Raw genomic sequence first — 27,144 nt, 5'->3', positions numbered from 1 at the left:
AAATACAAAAATATTAGCCAGGCATGGTGGCGGGCACCTGTAGTCCCAGCTACTCGGGAGGCTGAGGCAGGAGAATGGCGGGAACCCGGGAGGCGGAGCTTGCAGTGAGCCGAGATCGCACCACTGCACTCCAACCTGGGCAACAGCGCGAGACTCCGTCTCAAAAAAAAAAAATTAAAAATTAAAATGCTGCTATGAAATTCATGTGCAAGCTTTTGTGTGGACAAAGGTTCTTGGTTCTCTTGGACATCCATCTAGGAGGGGAGCGGCTGGGTCCTGTGGAAAGGCTTTCACTTGTTGAGGAACCGCCAGGTTGCTTGCAAAGCTGTTGTATTTTCCATTCCCACCAGCAGTGAGTGAAGGTTCAGTCTGCCATACTCTAATGATTATTATTGATGACACTCTTTCAAGCAATGGCGTGTTGGTAATAAGAAGTCAATGAACCACGAGAGACCAGCCGCATATCAACAACAATAACATCAGAGAACCCAGCAGGTGTCTGAGGGAAGCGTTTATTTCAAGCTACCGAAGGGACTAACACTCCCAGGCTTCCCGGGTGGGTAAGAGCAGGCCACTGTCCGGGGCGGCGTTCTCACTTCCAGCGGCCTCCAACGCGGCCCTTCCCTGCCCCCTTCCGGCTGTAGAAGAAGGAGGTGTATCAGGAAGAAGGGGCCCCTCCAGTCTCTGAAATGGGCCCCAGGCCCTCAATTCAGGAAGCCCATCCCCCAAAATATTAGCCCTCCCTGCCCAGAGGAAGCTGTGTGCAAAACAGCTGTCATCTCTTTTGGGTTCTACGACTGGGGGGCAGCGGCTGGTGGCCAAAGGCCTCACTGACATGTGGGAGCTGACATTTGGGGGTGAGTGCAGGGTGTTCATGGCGGAGCTGATGAATGTTTATGAGTCAGGGGCCAGGGTAGGGGGAGGAAGGGTTGGGTGATCTGGGCCTGGGTAGTAACATGCAGGAAGGGCTGGGGTGAAAGAGATAGGAAACAGGAGAAGAGGAGAAGAGAGAGGAGGGAGGAAGGAAGACATCAGCCGAGAAACAGAGAGAGAGATTCAGAGAAGACCATATCGGCCGGGCGCGGTGGCTCACACCTGTAATCCCAGCACTTTGGGAGGCCGAGGTGGGCGGATCACAAGGTCAGGAGTTTGAGACCAGCCTGACCAACGTGGTGAAACCCCGTCTCTACTAAAAATACAAAAATTAGCCGGGCACGGTGGCGTGCACCTGTAATCGCAGCTACTGAGGAGGCTGAGGCAGGAGAATCGCTTGAACCCAGGGAGGCAGAGGTTGCAGTGAGCTGAGATCGTGCCGCTGCACTCCAGCCTGGGTGACAGAGAGAGACTCTGTCTCAAAAAAAAAGAGAGAAGACCCTCTCAACCTCAGCACCGTAGACATTTGGGCCAGATCATTCTTTGCTGTGTGGGGCCCTGTCTTGGGCATTGTAGGACGCTGAGCAGCATGCGGGTCTCTGCATTCTAGATGCCTGTGGTCCCTCTCCAGTTGCGACAGCCAAATGCCTCCCGACACTGCCCAGTGTCCTCCGGGGAATGAGACTGGCCTTCCCCTCCCCTGCCGTGGATTTAGAGGAACATAGGAAAAGGGGCTGGTCGCGGTGGCTCAGGATTACACCCGTCATCCCAGCACTTTGGGAGGCCGAGGTGGGCGGATCACTTGTGGTCAGGAGTTCGAGACCAGCCTGATCAACACAGGGAAACCCCATCTCTACTAAACAAATAAAAAATTAGACGGGCGTGGTGGCGCACGCCTGTAATCCCAGCTACTCAGGGGGCCGAGGCAGGAGAATCGCTTGAACCCGGGAGATGGAGGTTGCAGTGAGCTGAGATTGTACCACTGCACTCCAGCCTGGGCAACAGAGCAAGACTCCCTCTCAAAAACTAAAAAGAAAAAAAGAAAAAGACAAAGGGACTGCGACTCAGGATTCCGAGAGTAGAGAGAGGAAGACAGAGAAGGAAGAACAAAGAGAAAGGGGCAGAAACCCAGAGGCAGTGGGGGATGGAGCCCACAGAGGGAGGAAGGAGAGGCCTGAGAGTCTGCAGGAGGGTGGGGACGAGAGCAAGGGCTCGAGACAGGATCGCACTCACAACTTCTGGGCATGGCTGATGCGGTTGTACAGCACGTTGATCTGTGGAAGCAGAAGGCAGATGCTGAGACAGCCGGTGGGGATGTGGGGACAGGTCACCCACCCCTGCATGGAACTTGCTGGTCCCTCCCAGCCCAGCCCTACCCTCCCTCCCTCCCTGCGGAGCTGGGTCTCACCTCATATTTCTGTTGTTTCAGCTTCGCCATCAGGTCGAACTTCTCAGACTCCAGCTGGTGGATCCAGTTTGACAGCTCCTGGGCTTTCTCCCTGGTGGGGCAGGAGGGCTGTGATGGAGGCAGCCAGGCAGGCCAGGCCCTAGGCCCAGGGACGGAGAGGAACTTGGGCCCAGAGAGGTTATGGGAACACCCAAAGCCACACAGCGAGACTGTGAGTTCAGCATTGTCGGCACCATTTGTTAACATTAGAGGCCAAGAGTTTTACGATCTGTGCCCGCTTTCTCCATATCTGAGCTGGAGCTCTCGTATTTCCCAAGGGGAGAGAAGGGTGTCACGGTTAAGAGACCAGGCTCGGTGGCGCACGCCTGTCATCCCAGCACTTTGGGAGGCAGAGGAGGGCAGATCACTTGAGGCCAGGAGTTCGAGACCAGCCTGGGCAACATAGAAGACCCTACCTCTGCTAAAAATAAAAAAAAAATTAGTCAGGCATGGTGGCATTCCCCTGTGGTCCCGGCTATTTGGGAGGCTGAGGCGGAAGGAACCTGGGAGGTCAAAGCTGCAGTGAGCTGTGATTGCACCACTGTATTCCTGCCTGGGCAACAGAGCAAGATGCAAGAAGGGAAAGGAAAGGAGAAAGGAGAAAGGAAAGTGGAGAGGGGAGGGGAGAAGAGGGGAGAGAAAGGGAGAGGAGGGGAGAGGAAGGGAGAGGAGGGGAGGGGAGAGGATGGGAGGGAAAAGGAGGGAAGGGGAAGGGAGAGGAGGGGAGTGGGGAAAGAAAAGGCAGAAAGAAAAGAGCAAACCCAGCCTCTGCAGTTAGAAGCCTCTGGTTCAAATCCCAGCCATTCCATTCTCTGGTTTATGAATATGTCAGGTGACTTCCTTTAGAATCCTGTTTCCTTCTCTAGAAGATATGGAAATAAAACTGTGGAAGAGATGGCTGCTTGCCTACCTGTTAGCCCTTCTCCCTTTCTTCTAGAAATAGAATCTTGTGCCATAGGCTGAGTTGAAAAACTGCTCTTCCCAATCTCCCTTGCAGGTAGGGGTGGCTAATGGGACGAAACTAGGTCACTGGGTGGTGTGGGAGGCAAGTCACCGAGGTGCCGAGGCAAGAGACCGAGGGCACAGGCCGTTCCAGTATAATAAATAAAATAGGCATAGTTATACTAGATATAGATCATGGATATGATTATATATGAAAATCATTAATCATTAGCTTGTAGCAATTACTCTTCATTCCAATATTATAATAATCCTCGCTCTATAATCATAACCTACGAAAAACTAGGCCATACAGAGATAGGACCTGAAGGGACATGGTGAGAAGTGACCAGAAGACAAGTGTGAGCCTTGTGTTATGCCCGGGCAGGGCCACCAGAGGGCTCCTTGGTCTAGCGGTAACGCCAGCGTCTGGGAAGACGCCCATTGCCAAGCAGACCGTGGTGGAGCGGTAGCGTCAGTGCCAAGGAAAAGCACCTGCTACTTAGCAGACCGGGGAAAGGGAGTCTCCCTTTCCCCGGGGAGTTTAGAGAAGACTCTACTCCTCCACCTCTGCAGTTATCTGGAGGCCTAACCGTCTCCCTGTGACGCTGTGCTTCAGTGGTCACGCTCCTAGTCCGCCTTCATGTTCCATCCGGTACACCTGGCTCTGCCTTCTAGATAGCAGTAGCAAAATTAGTGAAAGTACTAAAAACCTGTGATATGAAGAAATAATGGCATAGGCTGTGTCCTTTCTCTCTCTCTGTCTCTCCTCCTCGGCTGCCAAACAGGGGAGGGCCCCCTGTGCAGTGGACACGTGACTCACGTGACCTTGTCAATCACTGGAGATGGCTCACACTCCCTACTCTGCCCCCTTGTCTTGTATCCAATAAATAACAGCACAGCCTGGCATTCGGGGCCACTACCGGTCTCCATGTCTTGGTGGTAGTGGTCCCCCGGGCCCAGCTGTCTTTCTTTGTCTTGTGTCTTTATTTCTACAATCTCTTGTCTCTGCACATGGGGGAGAAATCCCACTGACCCTGTGGGGCTGGACCCTACAGGAAGGGCTTCCAAAAAATACTCTGGTTCTTCTCTCACATCTTCTGCCTGCTGCCTGGATCATAAATGTGATGGCTGGAGCTCTAGCGGCTGTATTGGACTATGAGTGATTTTGAGGATGGAACTATTGGGCTAAAAGTAGTGAGTGAGAAGAAAAAAATAGGAGTCTGGGTGTCTGATTTTGTAGAATTGCCAAACCAGCCCTGGACTAAAACCTACTCCTTCCTTCCTGCCTGCCTGCCTTACTTCCTTCCTGCCTTCCTTCCTTACTTCCTTCCTGCCTTCCTTCCTGCCTGCCTTCCTTCCTGCCTTCCTTCCTGCCTGCCTTCCTTCCTGCCTTCCTTCCTGTCTTCCTACCTGCCTTCCTTCCTGTCTTCCTTCCTGTCTTCCTTCCTGCCTTCCTTCCTGCCTGCCTTCCTTCCTCCCTCCTTCCTTTTCTTTCTTTCTTATAGGGTCTCACTTTGTCACCCAGGCTGGAGTGCAGTGACATGATCACAGTTCACTGCAGCCTCGACCTCCCAGGCTCTAGTGATCCTCCCACCTCAGCCCTTTTTTTTTTTTTTTTAAGACAGAGTTTTGCTCTTGTCGCCCAGACTGGAGTACAGTGGCACAATCTCAGCTCACTGCAACCTTCGCCTCCCAGGTTCAAGCAATTCTCCTGCTTCAGCCTCCAGAGTAGCTGGGATTACATGCACCCACCACCATTCCCGGCTAATTTTTGTATTTTTAGTAGAGATGAGATTTCATCAGATTGGTCAGGCTGGTCTCAAACTCCTGACCGCAAGTGATTTGCCCACTTCAGCCTCCCAAAGTGCTGGGGTTACAGGCGTGAGCCACCGCGCCTGGCCGACAATACTTTACATGCATCATGTGCACAGGAAGGAGGGCCCACCGCCCCCGCAGAGGGCTTCCAGGAGCCTGCGGTGCACATCTTTTCCCAACTCCACACTCAGTGTCCTCATACAGTAGTTTGAAAGGAGCAACGTGGCAGTATTTACACCATGGGAATGAGCACGTGCTAAATCTAGACGTTTTGCCCCCTGGAGAGCAGCTGTTAAACATTTACCATCAAGCCACATTACAGCACAGTAGCAAAGAGTATGGACTATTGCACCAGACTGCCTGGGTTCAAATCCCAGCTCTTCCACTTGCTAGCTGGGCAACCCTGGAAGGGTTACCTAACCTCTCTGTGCGTCAGGCTTCTCACTATTAACACAAGGATAATAATAGTATCTACCTCACAGGGTTATAAACCCTCCATAGGAAGCTGCTGCTGTAATTATTTTTTTAAGGATTGGGTCTCACTACATTGCCTAGGCTGGTCTCCAACTCCTGGCCTCAAGCAATCCTCCCATCTCAGCCTCCCAAAGTGCTGGAATTACAGGCAGGAGCCACCAGGCCCAGCCTGTAATTATTATTTCTATCTCACTGCCCTTTCACAGCTCTGTGAGGTTGATTATGTGATTATATCCTTATTCTGCCAGTGAGGAATGGGAGCCCCAGAGAAGTCAGATAACGTGCCCAGGATCACAAAGTAGCGGACAGAGCTGGCACTGAGCCCCGGGCAGGGGCTTTTGGTGCAAGCGGCAAACCCGATCACTGCGCCACTCTGGGGTGGGTTGAAGTTTCTGAGCCACAGCCCAGGCCAGAGAACAGGGAGATGCAGGGGGCTCCTGAAGCAAGCCCCCGTCAGCCTGCCGTCCTGCGGCTTATCTTATCATGAGAGGCAGGCGGTCCTGGCTCTAGAGACGCGGGACGCAGCTGGAACATTCTCACCGCATTCCTAGCTTGAATTTAGGTGAAAGGCACAGCCCATCCTGAGCTCCAGGGCACATCACAGAGTTAACAAAATCTAAACTGGGCGGGAGGGAAGTCATCTTGTCCAGCTTCCCCGGTAACACCTGTCAGATGCTACAGGCCACAGCAGCCACGAAAAGTGGGTTCTCTGTCAGTGACACGTTTCACAGAGAAGGCAGCAGAGGCCCAGAGAGGGGAAGCCACTTGCCCAAAGTCACACAGCACCAGAGCTGAGACCCGGGGTCTCTGCCCACCCAGATGTGGGTGTGAGTGGGTGTGAGCTCCTTTATCCCCTGTCTCACACCCAGATCCCTGCAGCCCCGAGCCCCCCACAGCACCTACCGGAGCTGTTCCTCCCCCATGTAGTCGATGTCCAGAGGCTTCTTGCGCTCAGACAGGATGCGCAGCTTCATCTCCCGCCCTGTCTGCCGCTTACCACGCTTCTGTTCTGCCTGCGGGTTGGGAAAGGGGTACGGTAAACTGGGGGTCACATCCCACAGACCACCCCCATGTCGGGACCCACAGGTCAGATCCCACAGACCACGTCCATATTGGAACCCACAGGTCTGCACCCCAGGCCCTTCTCCTTCACACCCAGGAGTCTAGGCCCACTCCCTCCTCCCTCAGACGCATAGTCCCTCCTCTCAGACTGAATTCAAGCCCCAGACCCTCTCCCATTAGGAACCAGAAGTCTGGCCCCCAGCCCCTCCTCCCTCAGACCCAGGAGTCCAGGCCCCCAGCCCTTCCTCCCTCAGACCCGGGAGTCCAGGCCCCCAGCCCCTCCTCCCTCAGACCCAGGAGTCCAGACCCCCAGCCCCTCCTCCTTCAGACCCAGGAGTCCAGCCCCAGCCCCTCCTCCATTAGGAACCAGAGGTCTGGCCCCAAGCCTCTCCTGCCTCAGAACTTAGACCTCAGGCTCCTGCAGGCTGACTCACCTTGACCAGGTAGCCGCCGAAATGGGCCCCCATGTTGGACAGCACCTTCTTTTTCTTGGCATCATCCTCTGCCCGCTTCTTGGCCTCTTCCTCTTCCTTCCTCATCTTCTCCTCCTGTGGGAAGGAAGGGGTTAACCTCATGGCTGCCCCTCTAGGCCTGAGGGAGGAGGGCCCTGGGACAGGAAGGACGGGGGCTCAGTTCTGTGCTGAGTGGAGCTGGAGCACAGAGATCAGCAGGCCGGGGGACATCAGAACCAGCAGAGACACAGGTGTCTCCTCCCGGGGGCCAGGTCTCCCCCTTCGATCGTAAGTTCCTTCCCCTCTCTGGGATTTTTTTTTTTTGAGACGGAGTCTCTCTCTGTTGCCCAGGCTGGAGTGCAGTGGCCGGATCTCGGCTCACTGCAACCTCCGCCTCCCAGGTTCAAGTGATTCTCCTGCCTCAGCCTCCCGAGTAGCTGGGACTACGGGCACCCACCAACACGTCCGGCTAATTTTTGTATTTTTAGTAGAGATTGGGTTTCACCATGTTGGCCAGGCCGGTCTCAAACTCCTGACCTCAAGTGATCTGCACACCTCAGCCTCCCAGAGTGCTGGGATTGCAAACGTGAGCCACCACGCCCGGCCCCCTTCCTGGGTCTTAATATCTCCCCAGAAAAAAATGGAAATGAAGATGAAGGAGAAGGAGAAATGCCTGCTTTTTCTGCATGCCTCCAACCTGAAACAGCCAATAGTGAACTTTGCTATGTGACCTCACTCCAGATGCTCAGCCAGTCTGGGCCACAGTTGCCCTTAGTCTCAGGAGATGAGAATGTCTGTTTTAAGGGGGTCAAGGAAGGTAACTGGTGATAAGGCCAAGGACTGGGGAGATTAAAGAGGCTGATGGCTTCGAGCCTGAGGAAGGGGTTCTAGAATATTTAGCAAAGGAATTACAACATTTGAGAAACTCTTCATTGCATGTTCCAGAAATAGTGGCTTGTCCAGGCTGAGCCCCCTCTCCTTATGGTGGACATGAGGCTTTTTGTACACCCAGTACTCCGTACCTGAATTAGTTTCCTTTCTTTTTTTGAGATGGAGTTTCCCTTTGTCACTCAGGCTGGAGTGCAGTGGTGCAATCTCTGAGCTGCTCACTGCAAACCCCACCTCCTGGGTTCAAGTGATTCTCCTGCCTCAGTCTCCCAAGTAACTGGGATTATAGACATGTGCCACCATGACCAGCTAATTTTTGTATTTTTAGTAGAGACAGGGTTTCACCATGTTGTCTAGGCTGGTCGCGAACTACTGGCCTCAAGTGATCCACTTGTCTTCCAAAGCGCTAGGATTACAGGTGTGAGCCACTGTGCCCAACCTTAGTTTCCTATCACTGCTATAATTTGCAAACTTAGTGGCAGAAAAACAGTGCAAGCTTGTTATCTTACAGTTCTGCGGATCAGACATCTGAAATTGGTCCCACTGGGCTGAAATCAAGAACCAATTTTCTCTGGAGGTTCTAGGGGAGAATTCATTCCCTTCCCTTTTCCAGCTGCTGCCTGCACGTCTGGACCCATGGACCTACCTCCATCTTCAGAGGCAGCCATGTAGCATCTTCAAATCTCTCAGTATGACCCTCTGGCCTTCCTCTTATAAGGACCCTTGTGATGATCTTGCCCCTCCCCACAAATATTCCAGGACAACCGTCCCATCTCAAGACCCTTAACTTAGGCCGGGCGCGGTGGCTCAAGCCTGTAATCCCAGCACTTTGGGAGGCCGAGACGGGCGGATCACGAGGTCAGGAGATCGAGACCATCCTGGCTAACACGGTGAAACCCCGTCTCTACTAAAAAGTGCAAAAAACTAGCCGGGCGAGGTGGCGGGCGCCTGTAGTCCCAGCTACCTACTTGGGAGGCTGAGGCAGGAGAATGGCGTGAACCCGGGAGGCGGAGCTTGCAGTGAGCTGAGATCCGGCCACTGCACCCTAGCCTGGGCGACAGAGCGAGACTCCGTCTCAAAAAAAAAAAAAAAAAAAAAAAAAAAGACCCTTAACTTAATCACATCTGCAAAATCCCCTTCTCAGCTGGGTGACGGGCAGGTGGCTTGTGCCTGTAATCTCAGCTACCTGGGAGGCTGAGGCAGGAGGATCATGTGAGCCCAGGAGTTTGGGAACAACGTGGGCAACATAGAAAGACTCTATCTCAAATAATAACAATAATAATAATGGCCAGGCACGGTGGCTCATGCCTGTAATCCCAGCACTTTGGGAGGCCAAGGGGGTGGATCACCTAAGGTCAGGAGTTTGAGACCAGCCTGACCAACATGAAGAAACCCCATTTCTACTAAAAATACAAAAATCAGCCAAGCCAGATGGCGGGTGCCTGTAATCCCAGCTACTCAGGAGGCTGAGGCAGGGGAATCGCTTGAACCAGAAGGCAGAGGTTGCAGTGAGCCGAGATCACGTCACTGCACTCTAGCCTGGGTGACAGAGCAAGACTGTCTCGAAAAAAAAAAAAAAAAAGGAAAAAGAAGAAAATGGAGAATCCAGGCTGGGCATGGTGGCTTATGCCTGTAATCCCAGCACTTTGGGAAGCCACGGCAGGTGGATTGCTTGAGCTTAGGAGTTGAAAACCAGCCTGGACAACATGGCAAAATGCTGTGTCTACAAAAAATTAAAATAATAATAAAAAAAAACCTACCCGGGCAGAGTGGCGATTCTGGAGGCTGAGGTGGGAAAATCGTTTGAGCCCGGGAGGTCCTAGTTGTAGTGAGCTAGGATCACGCCACTGCACTTCAGCCTGGGTGACAAAGCAAGACCCTGCCTCCAAATAAATAAATAAATAATAATAATAGGCCGGGTGTGGTGGCTCATGCCTGTAATCCCAGCACTTTGGGAGGCTGAGGCAGGCGGATCACCTGAGGTCGGGAGTTCGAGACCAGCCTTACCAACATGGAGAAACCCCGTCTCTACTAAAAATACAAAATTAGCCAGGTGTGGTGGCGCAGGCCTATAATCCCAGCTACTCAGGAGGCTGAGGCAAGAGAATTGCTTGAACCTGGGAGGCGGAGGTTGCAGTGAGTTGAGATCACGCCATTGCACTCCGGCCTGGGTGATGACAGTGAAACTGTCTCTAAAAAAAAAATAATAATAATAATAATAATACTAGGCCGGGCACAGTGGCTCACGCCTGTAATCCCAGCACTTCGGAAGGCTGAAGCAGGTGGATCACGAGGCCAGGAGATCGAGACCATCCTGGCCAACATGGTGAAACCCTGTCTCTACTAAAAATACAAAAATTAGCTGGGCCTGATGGGGAGCACCTGTAGTCCCAGCTACTCGGGAGAATGAGGCAGGAGAATTGCTTGAACCTGGGAGGTGAAGGTTGAAGTGAGCTGAGATCACACCACTGCACTCCACCCTGGGAGACAGCTAGACTCAGTTTCAAATAATAATAATAGTAATAATAATAATAACAACAACAAAATGGGCATCTGGCTGAAGAAGTAACATTTGGACTCCGAGGGCAGGGGAGGCACCCACCGCCAGCTTAGCCTGACGTTCGCGTTCCTTCTCAGTTCTGAAGCGCTGTTGCTCGGCTCTCTCCGACCGGCGCCGCTCCTGGGGAACGGAGAAGAATAAGGGGGTGCAGGGACGTACCCCCAGTCATCCCTCCCTAGAGTAGGCGAAGCGTGGAGATAAACAGGCTGGAGTGTGGCCACCGACTTGGGTGAATTCCCGAAAGCCTCAGGCTCAGCTCTGTACTAGAAGGAAAACCATTATCCGCATCTCCCGAGATGCAAGGGATCCACGTGGAGAGAGGAAGGCTGGGGGGCACCCGGACTCTCGCTCACAATGCGCTCTTTCAAGGCAATCAGCTCCTCTTCCTCCTTCTTCCGCTGCTCAAAATGCACGTCGATGAGGGTCTGCAGCTCCAGCAGGTCCTTCTCCATGCGCTTGCGGTGGATGTCCTGCAGGACACACGGGGAGCCCGTCCTGGGAGACCCTGGAGAGGGCAGCGGCCTCCCAGCGCCTCCCCCATGCAAGACGGTGAACTGGACCGTTTCCCAGGTGGTGTCCAGCAGGTGGCAGCAATGCCTCGTGTTTGACACTAATCAGCTCTTCCAAAGACAGAGCTGCCCAAAGACAGGAGTGGGGAGTGGGGACCTTTTCTCCCAGGCTGCAGTGAAATGGCGCAATCTCGGCTCACCGCAACTTCCGCCTCCCGGGTTCAAGTGATTTTCCTGCCTCAGCCTCCCGAGTAGCTGGGATTACAGACGCCCGCCACCACGCCCAGCTAATTTTTGTATTTGTAGTAGAGACGGGGTTTCACCATATTGACCAGGCTGGTCTCGAACTCCTGACCTCAACCTCCCAAAGTGCTGGGATTACAGGCGTGAGCCACTGCCCCCGGCCCGGCGCCTTTTCATGATTGGCACAAAAGCCCCTTGAAGACTAGGGACTGTGCCTGGGGAGAGGGGTCTCTGACACTTACATCGAAGTCAACACGCTCCCCTTCTGGGATCTTTGGCGGGATCAAAGGAGGCACCACGGGGCGGCTGGGTGGACAGAAACAGAGAGACCATGAGTGACCCGACCTCCCTGAGCCACCTCTCACCTCCGGGATGCACAGTCTGGTGAGGTAGCCGCCAGCCCCTTGAACGTGGAGGGCCCCAGCTGAGGCAGGCTGTCAGTGAAACGCACAGAATCATGTTTTATGCTGATTACATGTTGAAATGATTAAAATTTATGTAACAGATTTTTAAAACTGTGCTATGAAAATTAAATTTTCCTATGTTGTTGCTGTACCTTAAAAATATGCCTAGTAAGATTTTTTTTTTTTTTTTTTTTTGAGACAGAGTCTTGCTCTGTCTCCCAGGCTGGAGTGCAGTGGCGCCATCTCTGCCCACCACAACCTCCGCCTCCCAGGTTCAAGCAATTCTCCTGCCTCAGCTTCACGAGTAGTTGGGATTACAGGCGCCTGCCACCACACCTGGGTAATTTTTGTATTTTTAGTAGAGATGGGGTTTCACCATGCTGGCCAGCCTGGTCTTGAATTCCTGACCTCAGGCGATCTGCCTGTCTCAGCCTCCCAGTGTGCTGGGATTACAGGTGTGAGCCCCCGTGCCCAGCCATTTGTAAATTTTTTGTAGAGATGGTGTTTCACAGGCCGGGCGCGGTAGCTCAGGCCTGTAATCCTAGCACTTTGGGAAGCCGAGGTGGGCGAATCACTTGAGATCAGGAGTTCAAAACCAGCTTGGCCATCATGGTGAAACCCCATCTCTACTAAAAATTAAAAAAAAAAAAAAAAATTAGCTGGGCATGGTGGTGCATGCCTGTAATCCCTGCTACTTGGGAGGCTGAGGCAGGAGAATCGCTTGAACCCGGGAGGTGGAGGTTGCAGTGAACCGACATCGTACCACCACACTCCAGCCTGGGTGACAGAGGGAGACTCCATCTCAAAAAAAATATAGATAGATAGACAGATAGATAGTGCTTCACTATGTTGTCCAAGGTGGTCTTGAACTTCTGAGTTCAAGTGATCCTCCCGCCTCAGCCTCCCAGAGTGCTGGGACTACAGGCTTGAGCCACCGCGCCCGGCCTTTAGTAAGAAATTGTAAGTGATGTGTGTGTCTTGCCATCTATTCTATTGGTGGGTGCTGCTCTGAGGCTCAGCCCTCAGCCTGCTCTGATTTCCTGCCACTTCCTTAGAATTCTCTTTTCTGGGTTTCTGAGACCACGAAGAGCGATTCCAGGATGAAGGGGACAGGACTTAGGGGTCGCTGGGCAAGGGGAGGGAGGAGGTAAGGACAATCCCCAGCCAGGCAGCCAAGTGCACAGCGGGGCTGCCGTCTCTATCTTGGAAAAGTTGATGAGCTCCTTTGGGGCGTCATGTGTGAGAAGACAATATGGCTTACCGTATTTTACAGGAATAAATACTGGCTTGCCTCCCACCCCTGGGGCTGTTCCATGCCTGTCTCCTGGCCCCCCACACCCCCATGAGCTGCCAGGGAGCCTTCCTGTTCCCTTTTCTCATCATCAATGCCATTCATTCCAATGACTTCTGGTATCATCAACTGCTGAGGACTCGCCAAGTGTCTCTGGTCCAGACTCTCTCCTAAGCCCCAGACTCAAGTTAACAGGTATCTCCTGAACTTTTCCCACCTTCCCACACACGACGTCCTGATGGAGCTCACCATCTCCGAGAAGGAGATGGCAGCCCCACTGTCCACTTTGTTCCCCAGCCCAGAGACCCTTCAGGGTCGCCCCCATTGCTTCCCTCCCCTTGCCCAACAATCTCCAAATCCTGTCCCTTTGCCTTGGACTCCCATGAAATGCTGTGTGTCTGTCAGTGGGGAAGGGAGATGCTAGAGAGGTCGGCTGGAGCCAGATGGGGAAGGCTTTGAATGCAGGCTAGTTGCTTTGACTTGTCTTAACAGTAGTGGGGAGTTGAGGAAAGATTCTGAGCAGAGGAGGGGCGGGGTTAGCTCTGGTGTTAGAAAGGTCTCTCTGGAGTCATGGAGGAGGATGAGCCACAAGCTGGAGGCAGGGAGGCCAGAGAGGAGGCTGGGGTGATGGTAAAGGCTGGAGGGGAAGAGGGACCATTGGGTGGAAAGAAGGAAACAGACTGGCTGGCCTTGGAGGCTTGTGCCTGTAATCCCAGCACTCTGGGGGGCTGAGGTGGGAGAATTGCTTGAGGATAGGAGTTCGAGACCAAACTGAGCAACATAGCAAGACCTCAGCTCTACAAAAAGGGAAAAAAAAAAAAAAATAGCCAGGTGTGGTGGCACATGCCTGTGGTCCCAGCTACTCGGGAGGCTGAGATGGGAGGATTGCTTGAACCCAAATGTCCAGGCAGTGAGCCAGGATTGGGTCACTGCACTCCAGTCTGGGTAATAGAGTGGGGACTATGACGATGATGAAGGAGGAGAAGACGAAGGGGAAGGGGAAAGGGAAAAAGATGAAGAGGAGGAGGAGGAAGGAGGGAGAGGAGGTGGAGGGAGAGGGGAAGGGGGAGGAAGGGGAGGGAGGAGGGGGAGAAATGTTGACTGCTGTTTCAATTTCCTCCCTCCATCTCTGCCTTTCTCACACCCTGTCTCTGGGGATAGAGAGAATACTTAGGAAGATGTATGGTTGGGGCCCCCCACCCTGTAGGATCTCACCTTGGTTTGGGGCGCTCCTCTTCTGTTGGTGGTGGGGGATACAAAGAGATAATTAGCAAGAGTTTAGAGGAGGGACTAGGCCTGATACACCCTGGGGAGGGACCCCCCCAAGCCTCGGCCCCCAGGAGCCCAGGGAAGGACCCCGGAGTCCAGTTCTGGAGGAGGGGGATGGGGAGAAGAAAAGAGGGAAGGAAAGTCGGGGTGGCTATAAAGGAGGAAGAGGGTCACACGCATCAGATATACATTCAGAACTGGTGTGGGGACCCCCCACCGCCGCTGTCTGCACTCCCAGGAGTGCAAACCCCCAGACCCTTCTCTATTTATATGCCCAGAGCAACTGCCCTCCTCCACTAAGACCCAGCAGTGCGGGGAGGGCCAACCTCTGTCTTTATTCAGTAACCCCAGAGCTCTCTCCCCAGCTCGCCCTCCAACCCCACCTTGGAGACCCTGACTCCCAGGGCTAGCCTCCTCTGCAATCCTAAATTCCAAGCCCCAACCTTTGAATGTATATGGGGGAGAAAATAACAGACAAGGTTGGAGGCGAAGATGAGGGTGACGGGGTGGTGCTTCTCCGCAAACATCCAACCCTTCTATAAAGATTCCTCCAGACTGGGGAAGAAGGCTTGGGTGTCGGTCCCTTTAAGAAGGAAGGGAAAGGGTTAAAGCCACGGCAGGGCCATTTCCCTTCCCGGCCCCGAGAGGGCGCAGGAGCTCTCAGAGGCTTAAAGGACCGGGCCTGGGGGCGGGTTATGGGGGCGGAGGGAGGGAAGGGTGGTCGTGGAGGTTGGGGCCCGAGGATATCGGGGGTCCCCCCGGGCCCCCGACATCGGTCTCGGGAAGCGAAGCAGCCGCGGTTACCTGGCTCTGCCACCGGCTCCGGCTCTTCGGGGGCTGGGGAGGGGCGGGAGGAGCAGCGAGGGTGTGGGGAGCGAGGGGGGAGCGGCCACGCCCGGGCGCGGCGGGGGAGAGAGGGAGAGACGGGAGAGGCTGTTAGAGGACCTGGAGCCGAGGCCTTCGGGAGCCCCGTCCCGCCCCCAGCCCCCAGCCCCCCGCCCCCAGCTCCAGACCTGCGCAGTCCGGGACCTCACCTTCCTCCTCCTCCGCAGCCTCCTCTGGAGATGGGGGCACAGAAGAGAAGGCGTTAGGAGCTCGGGCAGGGGTGGGGGGAGTGGCCAGAGACCAGGGTTCCAACCTCTGCAGGACCGGGGTCCCTCTGGCCTCGGCTGCGATGGGCATGTGCCCCCTGGCGGTGCAGGGATGGCACGGGGAGACGCTCCAGACCCGGAGAGGGCGGGCGAGGGCCCGAGGGCTGAGCTGCCCCTTCCCCGCCAGGGTGCCACGAGCCTCGCCTCCCGTCCCAAGAGTTCCTGGGGGTGTCTCCATCCCAAGGGGCCGGCCCACTCCCTACTCACCTTCTGGCTGCTCCCTGCGGACGGGTGTGGGGAAAGAGGGAGGGGAGAGTTAGACCTGGGGTGGGAGAGCCTCTCCACCGTTGCACGCCCCAACCCCTCCCAGTGCGGCACTCACTCCTCATATTCCTGCTCCTCGGTGTCCGACATCCTGGTGCGGCCTAAGGAACAGAGAGAAGAGGCCCAGTGGGGTGGGGCCCCAAGGAGGGGGCGACCTAGGCTCCTGGGTGTGAGGGAGGAGGGGCTGGGGGCTGGACTCCTGGGTCTGAGGGAGGAGGAGCTGGGGCCTGGACTCCTGGGTCTGAGGGAGGATAGGGCCCGGGGTGTTAGAGGGGTGGGTCTGGACTCCTGGGTCTGAGGCAGGAGGAGCTGGGGCCTGGACACCTGGGTCTGAGGGAGGAGGGGATGGAGGCTTGGACTCCTGGGTCTGAGGGAGGAGGGGCTGGGGGATCTGGATTCCTGGATCTAAGGGAGGAGGGCCTGGGAGTCTGGACTCCTGGGTCTGAGGGAGGAGGGGCTGGGGGCCTGGACTCCTGGGTCTGAGGGAGGAGGGGCTGGGGGCCTGGACTCCTGGGTCTGAGGGAGGAGGGGCTGGGGGCCTGGACTCCTGGGTCTGAGGGAGGAGGGGCTGGGGGTCTGGACTCCTGGGTCTGAGGGAGGAGGGGCTGGGGGTCTGGACTCCTGGGTCTGAGGGAGGAGGGGCTGGGGGCCTGAACTCCTGAGTCTGAGGGAGGAGGGCTCAGGTCTGGACTCCTGAGTCTGAGGAAGGAGGGCTCAGGTCTGGACTCCTGGGTCTGAGGAAGGAGGGCTCAGGTCTGGACTCCTGGGTCTGAGGGAGGAGGGACTGGGAGTCCGGACTCCTGAGTCTGAGGGAGGAGGGGGCTGGGGACCTGGACTCCTGCGTCTGAGGGAGGAGGGCTCAGGTCTGGACTCCTGGGTCTGAGGGAGGGGGCTGGCTGTCCTAAAGCATGCGTGAGGACAGACCTTGGTAGGTGTGGTCCTGGCACAGCCAGGAGGCTGGAGACCCTGCCCCCTCCGCACAGCTGTCCTCTTTTGTCTTATGACAAGTCCAAGGGAACCTGATCCAGTTGGGATTAGGAGGAGGCATTTGAGAAGGGACAGTGGCCTGAAGACAATAGCTGCCCCACCCCCAGGAGCTATTTTGGGGGGATGTCATAGATGGTGAAACAGAGGACATTTCCTAAGAAGGGATTTGAGGAAGGGGGGCTTCTGGGAGAATTAGTCACCCTCATCCCCTCTCCCACTCACCCCTCTCCGCTGGCTGGCTTCCTCCCCACCTGTCTCCCCTTTCACCTTCCCATACATCATGCAGGGGGCAGGAGCATAAAGGGCACCTTCTGTCCACAGACCTCACCCGGACCCCTGTATTCTTGGACCTCAAAGTCTTTGAGATTCCCTAGGCCACAGGGTGCCTAGCCCCAAATCCCAATACCCACAGATTCTGAGACCCCAATCTGTGATCCCCATGTTTCTGAGACCAGCGAGTCCTCACAGCTATTCTTGATAGTCCAGATATGGGCCGAGACATCCTAAGACCACCCCCAGGTCTTGAGACTTAAATTCTGAAACCTCAAGAACATGAGACTCCCAAAATCTCGATACCCAAACTCGGAGGCCCAATTCATGATACCCAGATAATGACAGTCCAAGTTCTCATGCTTTCTATCGTAATACCTCAGATTCCGAGGCCTCCACTCCTAAAACCCCAGATTGTGAGACCCACCCCCAATTCCTGATACCCTCAGAGTCTGAGGCCCCAAATCCTGACACCCAGACTGTTTGACCTCCAAGTCCAGATATCCCTGACTGCTGAGATTTCCCCCAGATTCCCAGAACCCCAAGATCCTAGGAGGTTTTGTTCTGGGACACCCAAGTCCTGGCAGCCCCGGGTTCGGATCTGTGTAACCCACAAATCCCAGTATTTTCCCCTCTATCCTGAGTCCCCTGAAGTCTGAGCCTCTCAAGTTCCCAGACTTCCAGTTGTGTGCCCCACCTACCTCTGTATCATTTCTCCACACCCCACATCTTCCCCACCCGCCTCCTGCCCCCTCCCGCAAGGACACAGTCTTTGGAGACCACAGGGCCCCGCAGAGCCCCTTACCTAGGCTGTGTCTGAGATGCTGGGAAGCTTGTGGCTGAGCCTTGCTGAGGGCACTGGAGCTCTCGGGAGTTTATAGCTGGCCCTGGGAGGCTCGGCCCCGCCCCGAAGGGAGAGGGAGGGGGAGAGGATTCCTTTGCTCAAACACAAGTCTGGGAGCTCAGAGACAGCCCGGCTGCCCCTGGCTCCACACTCAGAGTCCAAAAGCCTCCGTGGGCCCCTCCCCAACGCCGTGCTAACCCCAATGAGCCCTGCTCCCGCCCCCACCCCACCCCCAGGTCCCATGGTGCTGCCGCTACCTCCCTTATAGCTCCCTGTGCTTTGACGTCCCCACGCCGGGCCCACAGTAGGTCCTTGGAGGACCTACTAATGACAAATGGGCTACAGTGTTTCCTGTTTTCTTCTCTCTGTTCGCTCTTTCTACCGTGGTCTCTTTCTGGACCCCCGTTTCTGTTGTATCTGCGGCTCTCCATCTGTGTATCTCTGTGTGTCTGTCTCCACTTCTTAGTCTCCCCCTCTGTCTCTGTCCATCTTTTTGTCTCCCCCTCCCCACCCCCACCCTTTTGTCTGCCACCAGGATTCCATCCTGGTGACAACAGGCACTAAAGCCGGGAAGCAGGTGTGGGGAGGGGGAGGGGGAGGGGGTGTCAATTAGGGTGAAACCTCCCCTCCCTCCCCACCTCCATCTAACCCTGATCTTTTTGGTGTCCCCCTCCCGCTTCCTAGCCAAGCCATGACCTTGAGTTCTGGGTTCAAGCCGGCCCTGGAGAGCAGGCCTCCTCCCCTCCCTGCCTCTCAGTACCTCTCAGTACCTCTGCCTCTCGTGGTCAGTCTCTGTGTTTCTGTGCTTTTCCTGGGGCCCCTCGCTGGGGTCTGTCTTGGGCTCTCTCTGCATCTGTCTCTTTCTGGGTCCCTCAGTGTGTTTCTTGGCATGTGACTCCAGGTGGTTTTATCTCTGCATTTCTGTGGGTGTCTCTGCATGTCCGCTCCTCTCAGCGTTTGTGTCTGTGGAGGCTCACAGTTTCTCTGTGCATTTCTGTCCACCTATGACCCCATTTCTGTCTCTTTTTGGCTCTGGGTCTCTGTGTCCATGTTCACGTCTCTGTCTTTCTAGCTCTCTCCATGTCTTAGTGCCCGCAGTTCCCCTCCGTAGTTCTCCATTTCCCTCTCTTATAGGGTCTCCACATCTCTGTACCTTGCTGTGATTATACCTCTGTCTCTCTTTTCTCCTTTCTTTGCACTTCCTTCTATGCATCTGTGGTATTTTCTCCCTCTCTCTTTGGGTCTTTGTCTGGCTCCTTCTCTCTCTACTCCCCAACTCAGTCCCTCTGTTGCCAGTGTGTCTCTCTGCCTGTCTGTTTCTCTGTGTGTGTCTCTCTTTGAGCTTTAGTCTTGGCATCTCTGTGCACTCCACATGGGCCAGAGGTGCTGTGACAATAGAGATCAGAAGACTGATGGAATGAACTGTTTGTGGCAATAAGATATCAAATTATAAACAAGACCTAAGGCCATGCCAGGCAAGGGTTAAGTCACGCATCTCTACGCTTATATAATAAACTATGTTCTAATTGCCACAAGGCTTTTCCTTTTTCTAGCAGCTAAACAAACACTGGCCGCAAGATATGCAATATTACAACAATTGCAGCCATCCATTGCCAGATGCTGACTAACTGAACCCCCTGTTCCACAAGGCATAGCTACAGCATTAGTTGAATGAGAGACTGATTTCAGTAACTTTCTCCTGATAAGATACCACGGACCACAGACTGTTTCTGACTTTTGACAGAGGCTGTGCACTGAGTGCCTTCATATCCCTGCTTCATGTTTCCATACGAATGTATTCAATGGGATGCACTTAAATATTAAGCCTCTACCACCATGTAAAATGCATATTTGTGGTCAGTCACGGTGGCTCACGCCTGTAATCCCAGCACTTTGGGAGGCCGAGGCGGGTGAATCACGAGGTCAGTAGTTCGAGACCAGCCTGGCTAACATGGTGAAACCCCGTCTCTACTAAAAATACAAAAATTAGCTGGGCGTGGTGGTGCATGCCTGTAATCCCAGCTACTGGAGAGGCTGAGGCAGGAGAATGGCTTGAACCCAGGAGGCGGCAGTTGCAGTGAGCTGAGATTGTGCCACTGCACTCCAGCCTGGGTGACAGAGCAAGACTCCATTTCAAAAAAAAAAAATGCATGTTTGCTTGTCACACATGTGTGTGTCCACCTGTCCATGAATATTCATAGCTCCTTCTATAACCAGTTGAATACGTGCACGTAGCCAACCCACTCAGCATAAATTCCTGCTTTGCCCTTCCCTCCCTTAAAGTGCCTGCTTTTGTTTTTTGGCAAGAAGCCACGCTTCCAGTTTGCAGGTTGTGATCTGCTTCTTCTTCTTCTTCTTCTTCTTATTATTATTATTATACTTTAAGTTCTAGGGTACATGTGCAGAACATGCAGGTTTGTTACATATGTATACTTGTGCCATGTTGGTGTGCTGCACCCGATCTGCTTCTTTTTTTTTTTTTTTTTTTTTTTTTTTTTTGAGGCGGAGTTTCGCTCTGTCGCCCAGGCTGGAGTGCAGTGGCCGGATCTCAGCTCACTGCAAGCTCCGCCTCCCGGGTTCACGCCATTCTCCTGCCTCAGCCTCCCGAGTAGCTGGGACTACAGGCGCCCGCCACCTCGCCTGGCTAGATTTTTGTATTTTTTAGTAGAGACGGGGTTTCACCGGGTTAGCCAGGATGGTCTTGATCTCCTGACCTCGTGATCCGCCCGTCTCGGCCTCCCAAAGTGCTGGGATTACAGGCTTGAGCCACCGCGCCCGGCCCGATCTGCTTCTTAAGAAACAAAGCTCCCCTCTCCAAATTCATGAACCCTGGAATTCTTTTGGATAACAGAGCCAAGAGTGCTCCACATGGGAGATCCATCTGGTCCCCGACTTGCTGTGTGACTTTGGGGGAGCCCTGCCCTCAGTTTTCCCATCTCTCTCCTGCCTAAGCCCTGGGTAATAGACATGGAGTCACTTTCAGCTCAGAGAGAAGCTTTATTCTTCAGGGCCCTCCTCAGGGCGGGGGCAGTAGGTAGGAAGGCTCAGCCCTCAAACTTTTTCTTGCGGCCCTCCATTCCACTCAGTGCATCAATGTTCTTGCGCCAGTCTCCCACCTCCCGGTTTTCCTGGAGGATGGCGATAGAGTCAGAGGTTAGGGTCTCTTCCTGGTCTCCCCAGTCTCTCAAGAATCCCTGTCTTCCCTCCAGCCTGTGGGGCCACACTTACCTGGATGCCTGTCTAAGTGTCTAGTTCTGGAGCACTTCCCGTCTTTTCAAGATAATCCCTGCCAATTTTCCCCATACACTTCCTATCCCCCTCATGCACTTCCTGTCTTTCCCCAGCACTTCCTGTCTTTCCTCATGCACTTCCTGTCCCCCTCATGCACTTCCTGTCCCCCATGCACTTCCTGTCTTTCCCCAGCACTTCCTGTCTTTCCCCATGCATTTTCTGTCTTTCCTCATGCACTTCCTGTCTCCCTCATGTACTTTCTGTCTTTCCCCATCCACTTCCTGTCTCCCTCATGCACTTCCTATCTTTCCCCTCCACTTCCTGTCTCCTTCCTGCACTTCCTATCTTTCCCCTACACTTTCTGTCTGCCTTATGCACTTCCTGTCTCCTTCCTTCTTATTGTAGTAGTTCATCCTTATCTGCAATTTTACTTTGTGTGGTTTCAGTAAACCATGGCCCAAAAATATTAAATGGAAAATTCCAGAAATAATTCATAAGTTTGATGGATTCTCAGGTCAATAGTAGCCTAATGCTAGGTCACAAATGCCTATGTCATCCACCTCACTTCATCTCAGCACATAGGCACTGTCATTTTACATCACAAGGAAAAGAAGGGTGACTACAGGGCCACAGGATATTTTAAGAAAGAGACCAATTCATATGAGTTTTATTACAATATGTTATAATTGTTCTATTTTACTATTATTATTATTATTATTTGAGACAGGGTCTGGTTCCCTCACCCAAGTTGGAGTGCAATCTCGACTCACTGCAGCCTCAACTTCCTGGGCTCAAGCTATCCTCTCACCTCAGACTCCTGAGTAGCTGGGACTACAGGTGTGTGCCATCATGCCCAGCTAACTTTTTTTTTTTTTTGAGATGGAGTCTCCCACGGTTGCCCGGGCTGGAGTGCAGTGGTGAGATCTCAGCTCACTGCAACCTCTGCCTCCCAGGTTCAAGCAATTCTCCTGCCTCAGCCTCCCAAGTAGCTGGGATTACAAGCATCCACCACCACACCCAGCGAATGTTTGTATTTTTACTAGAGATGGGGTTTGACTGTGTTGGCCAGGCTGGTCTCAAACTCCTGACCTTATGATCCGCCTGCCTTGGCCTCCCAAAGCGCTGAGATTACAGGCATGAGTCACCACACCTGGCAACTTTTGTATTTTTTGTAGAGACAGAGTCTCAGCATGTTTCCCAGGCTGGTCTCGAACTCCAGAGCTCAAGCAATCTGCCCGCCTTAGCATCCCAAAGTTGAGATTACAGGCGTGAGCCACCATGCCCAGCCTTCTTTTATTATTATTTATTGTTAATCTCTTACTGTGTCTAATTTAGAAATGAAACTTTATCATAGGTACGTATGTTTGTGTAGGAAAAAAATTATATATAGGGTTCAGTACAATCCATGGTTTCAGGCATCCACTCCTGTCTTTCCTATCTTCTTCTTTAAGATAGGGTCTTACTGTATTGCCCAGGCTGGAGTGCAGTGGTGCAGTCATAGCTCACTGCACCCTCGATCTCATGGGCTCAAGCGATCTTCCTGCCTCAGCCTCCTGAGAAGCTGCATGCCACCACCATGACTAATCAATTTTAAAAAGAAATTTGTAGAAATTAAAACAATATCGTGGTGGTGTGCACCTATAGTCCCAGCTACTTGGGAGGCTGAGGCATGAGAATCACTTGATCCTGGGAGGCGGAGGTTTCGGTGAGCCGAGATGGCGTCACTGCACTCCAGTAGCCGAGATGGTGTCGTTGCACTCCAGCCTGGGCAGCAGAGACTCCATCCCAAAAAAAAAAAGGAAATTAAAAAAAAATTTTTTAAATCTCAAAGATTACAGGCATGAGCCCCTGCACCCAGCCCTTCATGCACCTCTTTGCTCTTACATGGACTTCCTGTAGCCCTAATGCACTTCCTGTCTTCCTCTTGCATTTCGGAGGACCCTGTACTGGCTAGCTGCTTCTACCCCCAACTTCAAGCCCCGTCTGCCCTCAGGCTAGGCCCCAGGGTTGTTGGTACCCACAGCCCTTCCCCTCAGCATCCTCTTTCCTGGCCTTAGCCCACACTCACCTTCTCGGTGTCCTCCTTCTTCACCTGCTTGAGGTGGGCCCGCAGGTCCAGGGACTCCTTAGCCCGGGCCCCCAGCAGCGCCTGCATCATGGCATCTGCAGAGATCCTCACTCTCCGCAGGGTGGGCCGCTTAAACTTGCCCCGAAGGTCAAAGATCTTCTGGGTCAGATCTGCGATCTGGGGGGAGGCAGTATACAGGGGTGTGGATACTCCTGCCTCCAATTCCCCCTCCCCCAACTCTTCCACCCTACACTCCCTTTTTTTTTTTTTTTTTTTTTTTTTTTTTTTTTGAGACGGAGTCTCGCTGTGTCCCCCAGGCTGGAGTGCAGTGGCGCGACCTCGGCTCACTGCAAGCTTCGCCTCCCGGGTTCACGCCATTCTCCTGCCTCAGCCTCCCGAGTAGCTGGGACTACAGGCGCCCGCCACCGCGCCCGGCTAATTTTTTGTATTTTTAGTAGAGACGGGGTTTCACCGTGGTCTCGATCTCCTGACCTTGTGATCCGCCCGCCTCGGCCTCCCAAAGTGCTGGGATTACAGGCGTGAGCCACCGCGCCCGGCTACACTCCCTTTTTATTCTCCTTATCTCGTCTTCCAGTACCGAGGCCTCATCCAGTCTCTTCCCAGCTTAGGCTCCCAGTCTAAGCTTCTAATCCTGGAACTGAATCCCCCTCTTCATACGCTCTAGCCTCACCTCACAAAACCACGGGCATAACCTGGTTCAGCTACATGCAAATCACAATTCCCTGGCCAATGCCTGAGCTAATTTACCAACATGTGATGCCCTGAACATGTTCACTAACATATTTTCTGTTTCCTCACCCATGGCCTTCCATGTGCTGTTCCCTCTGCCTACAACAGCTTTCCTTGACTATATTGTACTCATCCTTCTGCCCCAGCCCTGCCAGGCTCACAGTTGTCCTGGGTCTCCTGGGATGGGCAGCCAAAAGCAGCTGCAAGGGGTCAGGCAGAGACCAAGTCCCAGGCATCTCACTACCCCGAAGGTACCCGAGCTGCCCATGCGTCCCACCTCCGTGATGTTCTTGGTGACTTTTGCCTGTATGTCATATCTCTCTTCATCCACTTTGTCCACACGGGCATGGAGCTGTCGGCACAAGTCCTGGAGGAGGAACGTGGTGTGTGTTGTTGGGGAAGCCCGGAGGCCTGGAGACCCGAACCCCTGGGTCTGAGAGAGGAGGGGCTGGGGGTCTGGACTCTGGATCTGAGAAAGGAGGAGTTGGGGGCCTGGACTCCTGGGTCTGAGGGAGGAAGGGCTGGGGGTCTGGACTCCTGGGTCTGAGGGAGGAGGGGCTGGGGGCCTGGACTCCTGGGTCTGAGGGAGGAGGGGCTGGGGGCCTGGACTCCTGGGTCTGAGGGAGGAGGGGCTGGGGGCCTGGACTCCTGGATCTGAGGGAGGAGGGGCTGGGGCCCTGGACTTCTGGGTCTGAGTGAGGAGGAGCCTGAGGGCCTGGACTCCAGGGTCTGAGGGAGGAGGAGCTGAGGGCCTGGATTCCAGGGTCTGAGGGAGGAGGAGCTGGGGGCCTGGACTCCAGGGTCTGAGGGAGGAGGGGCTGGGGGCCTGGACTCCAGGGTCTGAGGGAGGAGGGGCTGGGGGCCTGGACTCCTGGGTCTAGGGAGGAGGGGCTGGGGGCCTGGACTCCTGGGTCTGAGGGAGGAGGGGCTGGGGCCCTGGACTCCTGGGTCTGAGGGAGGAGGGGCTGGGGCCCTGGACTCCTGGGTCTGAGGGAGGAGGGGCTGGGGCCCTGGACTCCTGGGTCTGAGGGAGGAGGGGCTGAGGCCTGAACATCCAGCTCTGAGGGAGGAGGGGCTGGGGCCTGGACTCCTGTCTGGGATAGGAGGGCCACATGGTCCTGAAGGAGTAGGTTGGAGCCAAGACTCCAGAGACCTGCACACAAAGGGTGTTAGGGGCCGGGAGTCCCACGAACCATATAGAATTAGGTAAGGACAGACATATTGGACGCCTGAGTCCCGAGCAGAAAAGGGGATAGAGGCTGTTCTGCTGAATTCCGGGGACTAGAAACTTCGGATCCCAGGCTGGGCAGGAGTACCTGCCTTGGGAGCCGGTACCTGCAGCTCCGCGAAGCCCAGCCCGGCCAACTCCAGCGGCTGGCAGCGGGTGCTCAGAGCGCGCCCCTTCTCTCCGCGCCGCTCCTCCGCCTCTCGCTCCAGCTCCTGCTTTGCAATCTGCAGCAGCAGGGTCTGCGGAGGGGTGGGGGGGAAGCGCAGCCCACCTGGGACATCAGGATAAAGACCAGGCGTAGGGAACCGCCTCTGCCCTTCTAAACCCTCGAGTTTCGTCTCCACCTTTCCAAGGCCCCGCCCCACCCGGAGCAGGACTCCCCGATAAAGCCACGCCCCGAGCGGCCAAGCCCCCGCCCACTCCCGCCCACCTACCCCGAAAGCCCCACCCACTCTCAAGCTCCGCCCCCTGAGCATGTGCCTGCTCCTTCCCCGTACCTTCCCTGCTCACCTTCAGCTGCAATTTTCTCGAGGCGGAGATCTTAGATTTTTTCTGCCAGGGTGAGATGGAGCAAGGAAGCATCATGGAGGGGGATCCGGAGACGACGGTGGAGGGGACCTCAAGGCACCCCCAGCAACCCCAGCCGGTCCAGATTTGGGCCCACTTCCAACTTGCGCCCTGAGTCTATGACAAGCCACGCCCCTCATTCCCATCCACCAATCCGGGTCTCTGGCTTTGGATAGGCACTTCCCATCTATCCCTAAGTAAATCCAAGGGCAACGGAGCTCCGCCCACAGGCGGCTGTCACCAATCCGAGTGTGACCCTCTGCAAAACTCCGCCCCTGAAGCCTCTCCGCGTAGTCACCGCCCCCTTCGCCGCCTTGGCTCCGCCCCCCAGGGTCTCGGGTCCCCCCAGCGCCTGTACTCGGCCCCCAGGAAGCCCCGTCCCACCTTGGCGTGCGGCTCCGTGGCGTAAGCGCGGTAGTTGGAGGAGCGGCGTCTGATTGGGGCTGGTGCAGGGCGAGGTTCCCCAGCCTGGGTTTGGAGGAGTGGGGACCCCATCACCACCAAGACGCCACCCAGCCCTTACCGTACCGCACCCTTTGCTAGGGGTGCAGCCTCCCGCCCCAGACCCCTCACTGCAGCGCCCACCCTGGCCCTGGGGGTCCCAGCCACGCCTTAGCCCGCTGCTCTCACCGCATCGCTGCTCCTGGAAGGAGAGAAACCGGGGGTGGGGGTTAGTGGTGGGCTGTGTCCTGTCTGTCTCCTAAGGGACCCCCGGAGGCCCCTCTGACCAAGAGGTCGGGGGACACCACTTCCCCTTCCTCTGGTTCCAGGAGTCTGACTCGCAAACCCGCTTCCTTTCTTCAACCAAGAGCCCCTACCCCTACCTCACAGGCCAGGGGTCCAGCCTCTCAGCTCTGACCCCTCTTGGGAACCCGAGAGGTCGCCCCCAACTCCCACTGCCTTAGGGCGTCACTCACTTATCCGCCATGCTGAGACTCAGGCGGGGAATGGCAGGAGGCGAGGACAGGGGCGTTTGGAGGGTCAGTGAGGGGACCGCCCGGGTGACCTTCAGGGTCCCAGGGACCGTCAGTCTCCTCCGGGCTGCTTGAGACTCCCCGAGGACACTGAGATAAAGGGCGAGGACAGAGACTAAATATACTGTCACCTCCTCCTCGCCTGCCCACCATGCGAGATAACGGGGCACGTGAGGGGCGGGGTGGGCCCTGCTCCAGCTGGATCACCAGCCACCTTGGGGCACAGGACTCCGGACCCTTCTCCCTCTGATCCTGGAGTCCTAGACCCCTCCTCCCTCAGACCCACAGAATGCCCAACCTCCCAGCCCCCTCCTTCCTCAGTCCTAGGACCCTGGGAGACCCCAGCCACTCCCTCAGACAAGGAGTCCAGGCCCCCAGCCCCCTCTTCCCTCAGACCCAGGAGTCCAGGCCCCCAGCCCCTCCTCCCTCAGACCCAGGAATCCAGGCCTCAGTCCGTCCTCCCTCAGACCCAGGAGTCCAGGTCCCCAGCCCCTCTCCCTCAGACCCAGGAGTCCAGGTCCCCAGCCCCTCCTCCCTCAGACCCAGGAGTCCAAGCTCCCAGCCCCTCCTCCCTCAGACCC

At 55.1% G+C, this 27,144-nt stretch overlaps 2 protein-coding genes across 7 annotated transcripts; both read right to left on the bottom strand.

Annotated features, from left to right (window-relative positions):
* Positions 1-496: 496 nt before the first annotated feature.
* TNNT1 (troponin T1, slow skeletal type) lies at positions 497-17,780 on the bottom strand. 6 transcript variants are annotated; one of them, XM_073015929.1, is made up of 14 exons: positions 17,707-17,780; positions 15,703-15,745; positions 15,588-15,601; positions 15,264-15,287; positions 15,034-15,066; positions 14,176-14,197; positions 11,508-11,571; positions 10,867-10,983; positions 10,556-10,633; positions 7,048-7,161; positions 6,455-6,564; positions 2,282-2,372; positions 2,107-2,147; positions 497-638 (listed from the first exon to the last, which is right to left on the bottom strand). In XM_073015929.1, exons 2-14 carry the CDS (start codon positions 15,732-15,734, stop codon positions 593-595), a joined length of 786 nt encoding a protein of 261 aa, XP_072872030.1. In that variant the 5' UTR covers positions 15,735-15,745; positions 17,707-17,780; the 3' UTR covers positions 497-592. The 6 variants fall into 6 exon arrangements, with proteins under 6 accessions (XP_072872030.1, XP_072872031.1, XP_072872028.1 ...); XM_073015930.1 differs by lacking the exon at positions 15,034-15,066; XM_073015927.1 differs by lacking the exons at positions 15,588-15,601; positions 15,703-15,745; positions 17,707-17,780 and having other exon boundaries at positions 15,264-15,581.
* Positions 17,781-20,722: 2,942 nt separating this feature from the next.
* On the bottom strand, positions 20,723-26,669 carry TNNI3 (troponin I3, cardiac type). Its single transcript, XM_073015926.1, has 8 exons — positions 26,507-26,669; positions 26,220-26,232; positions 25,974-26,057; positions 25,533-25,574; positions 25,130-25,261; positions 24,072-24,161; positions 23,045-23,221; positions 20,723-20,873 (listed from the first exon to the last, which is right to left on the bottom strand). The coding sequence occupies exons 1-8, from the start codon at positions 26,515-26,517 to the stop codon at positions 20,790-20,792; spliced, it is 633 nt and encodes a 210-aa protein (XP_072872027.1). The 5' UTR covers positions 26,518-26,669; the 3' UTR covers positions 20,723-20,789.
* Between the last annotated feature and the right edge of the window lie 475 nt (positions 26,670-27,144).

Source organism: Chlorocebus sabaeus, chromosome 6 (assembly GCF_047675955.1).
Source record: "Chlorocebus sabaeus isolate Y175 chromosome 6, mChlSab1.0.hap1, whole genome shotgun sequence".
NCBI lineage: Eukaryota > Metazoa > Chordata > Mammalia > Primates > Cercopithecidae > Chlorocebus > Chlorocebus sabaeus.
The sequence above is the reverse complement of the archived record's forward strand: the minus strand, read 5'-3'. Positions and strand labels throughout refer to the sequence as shown.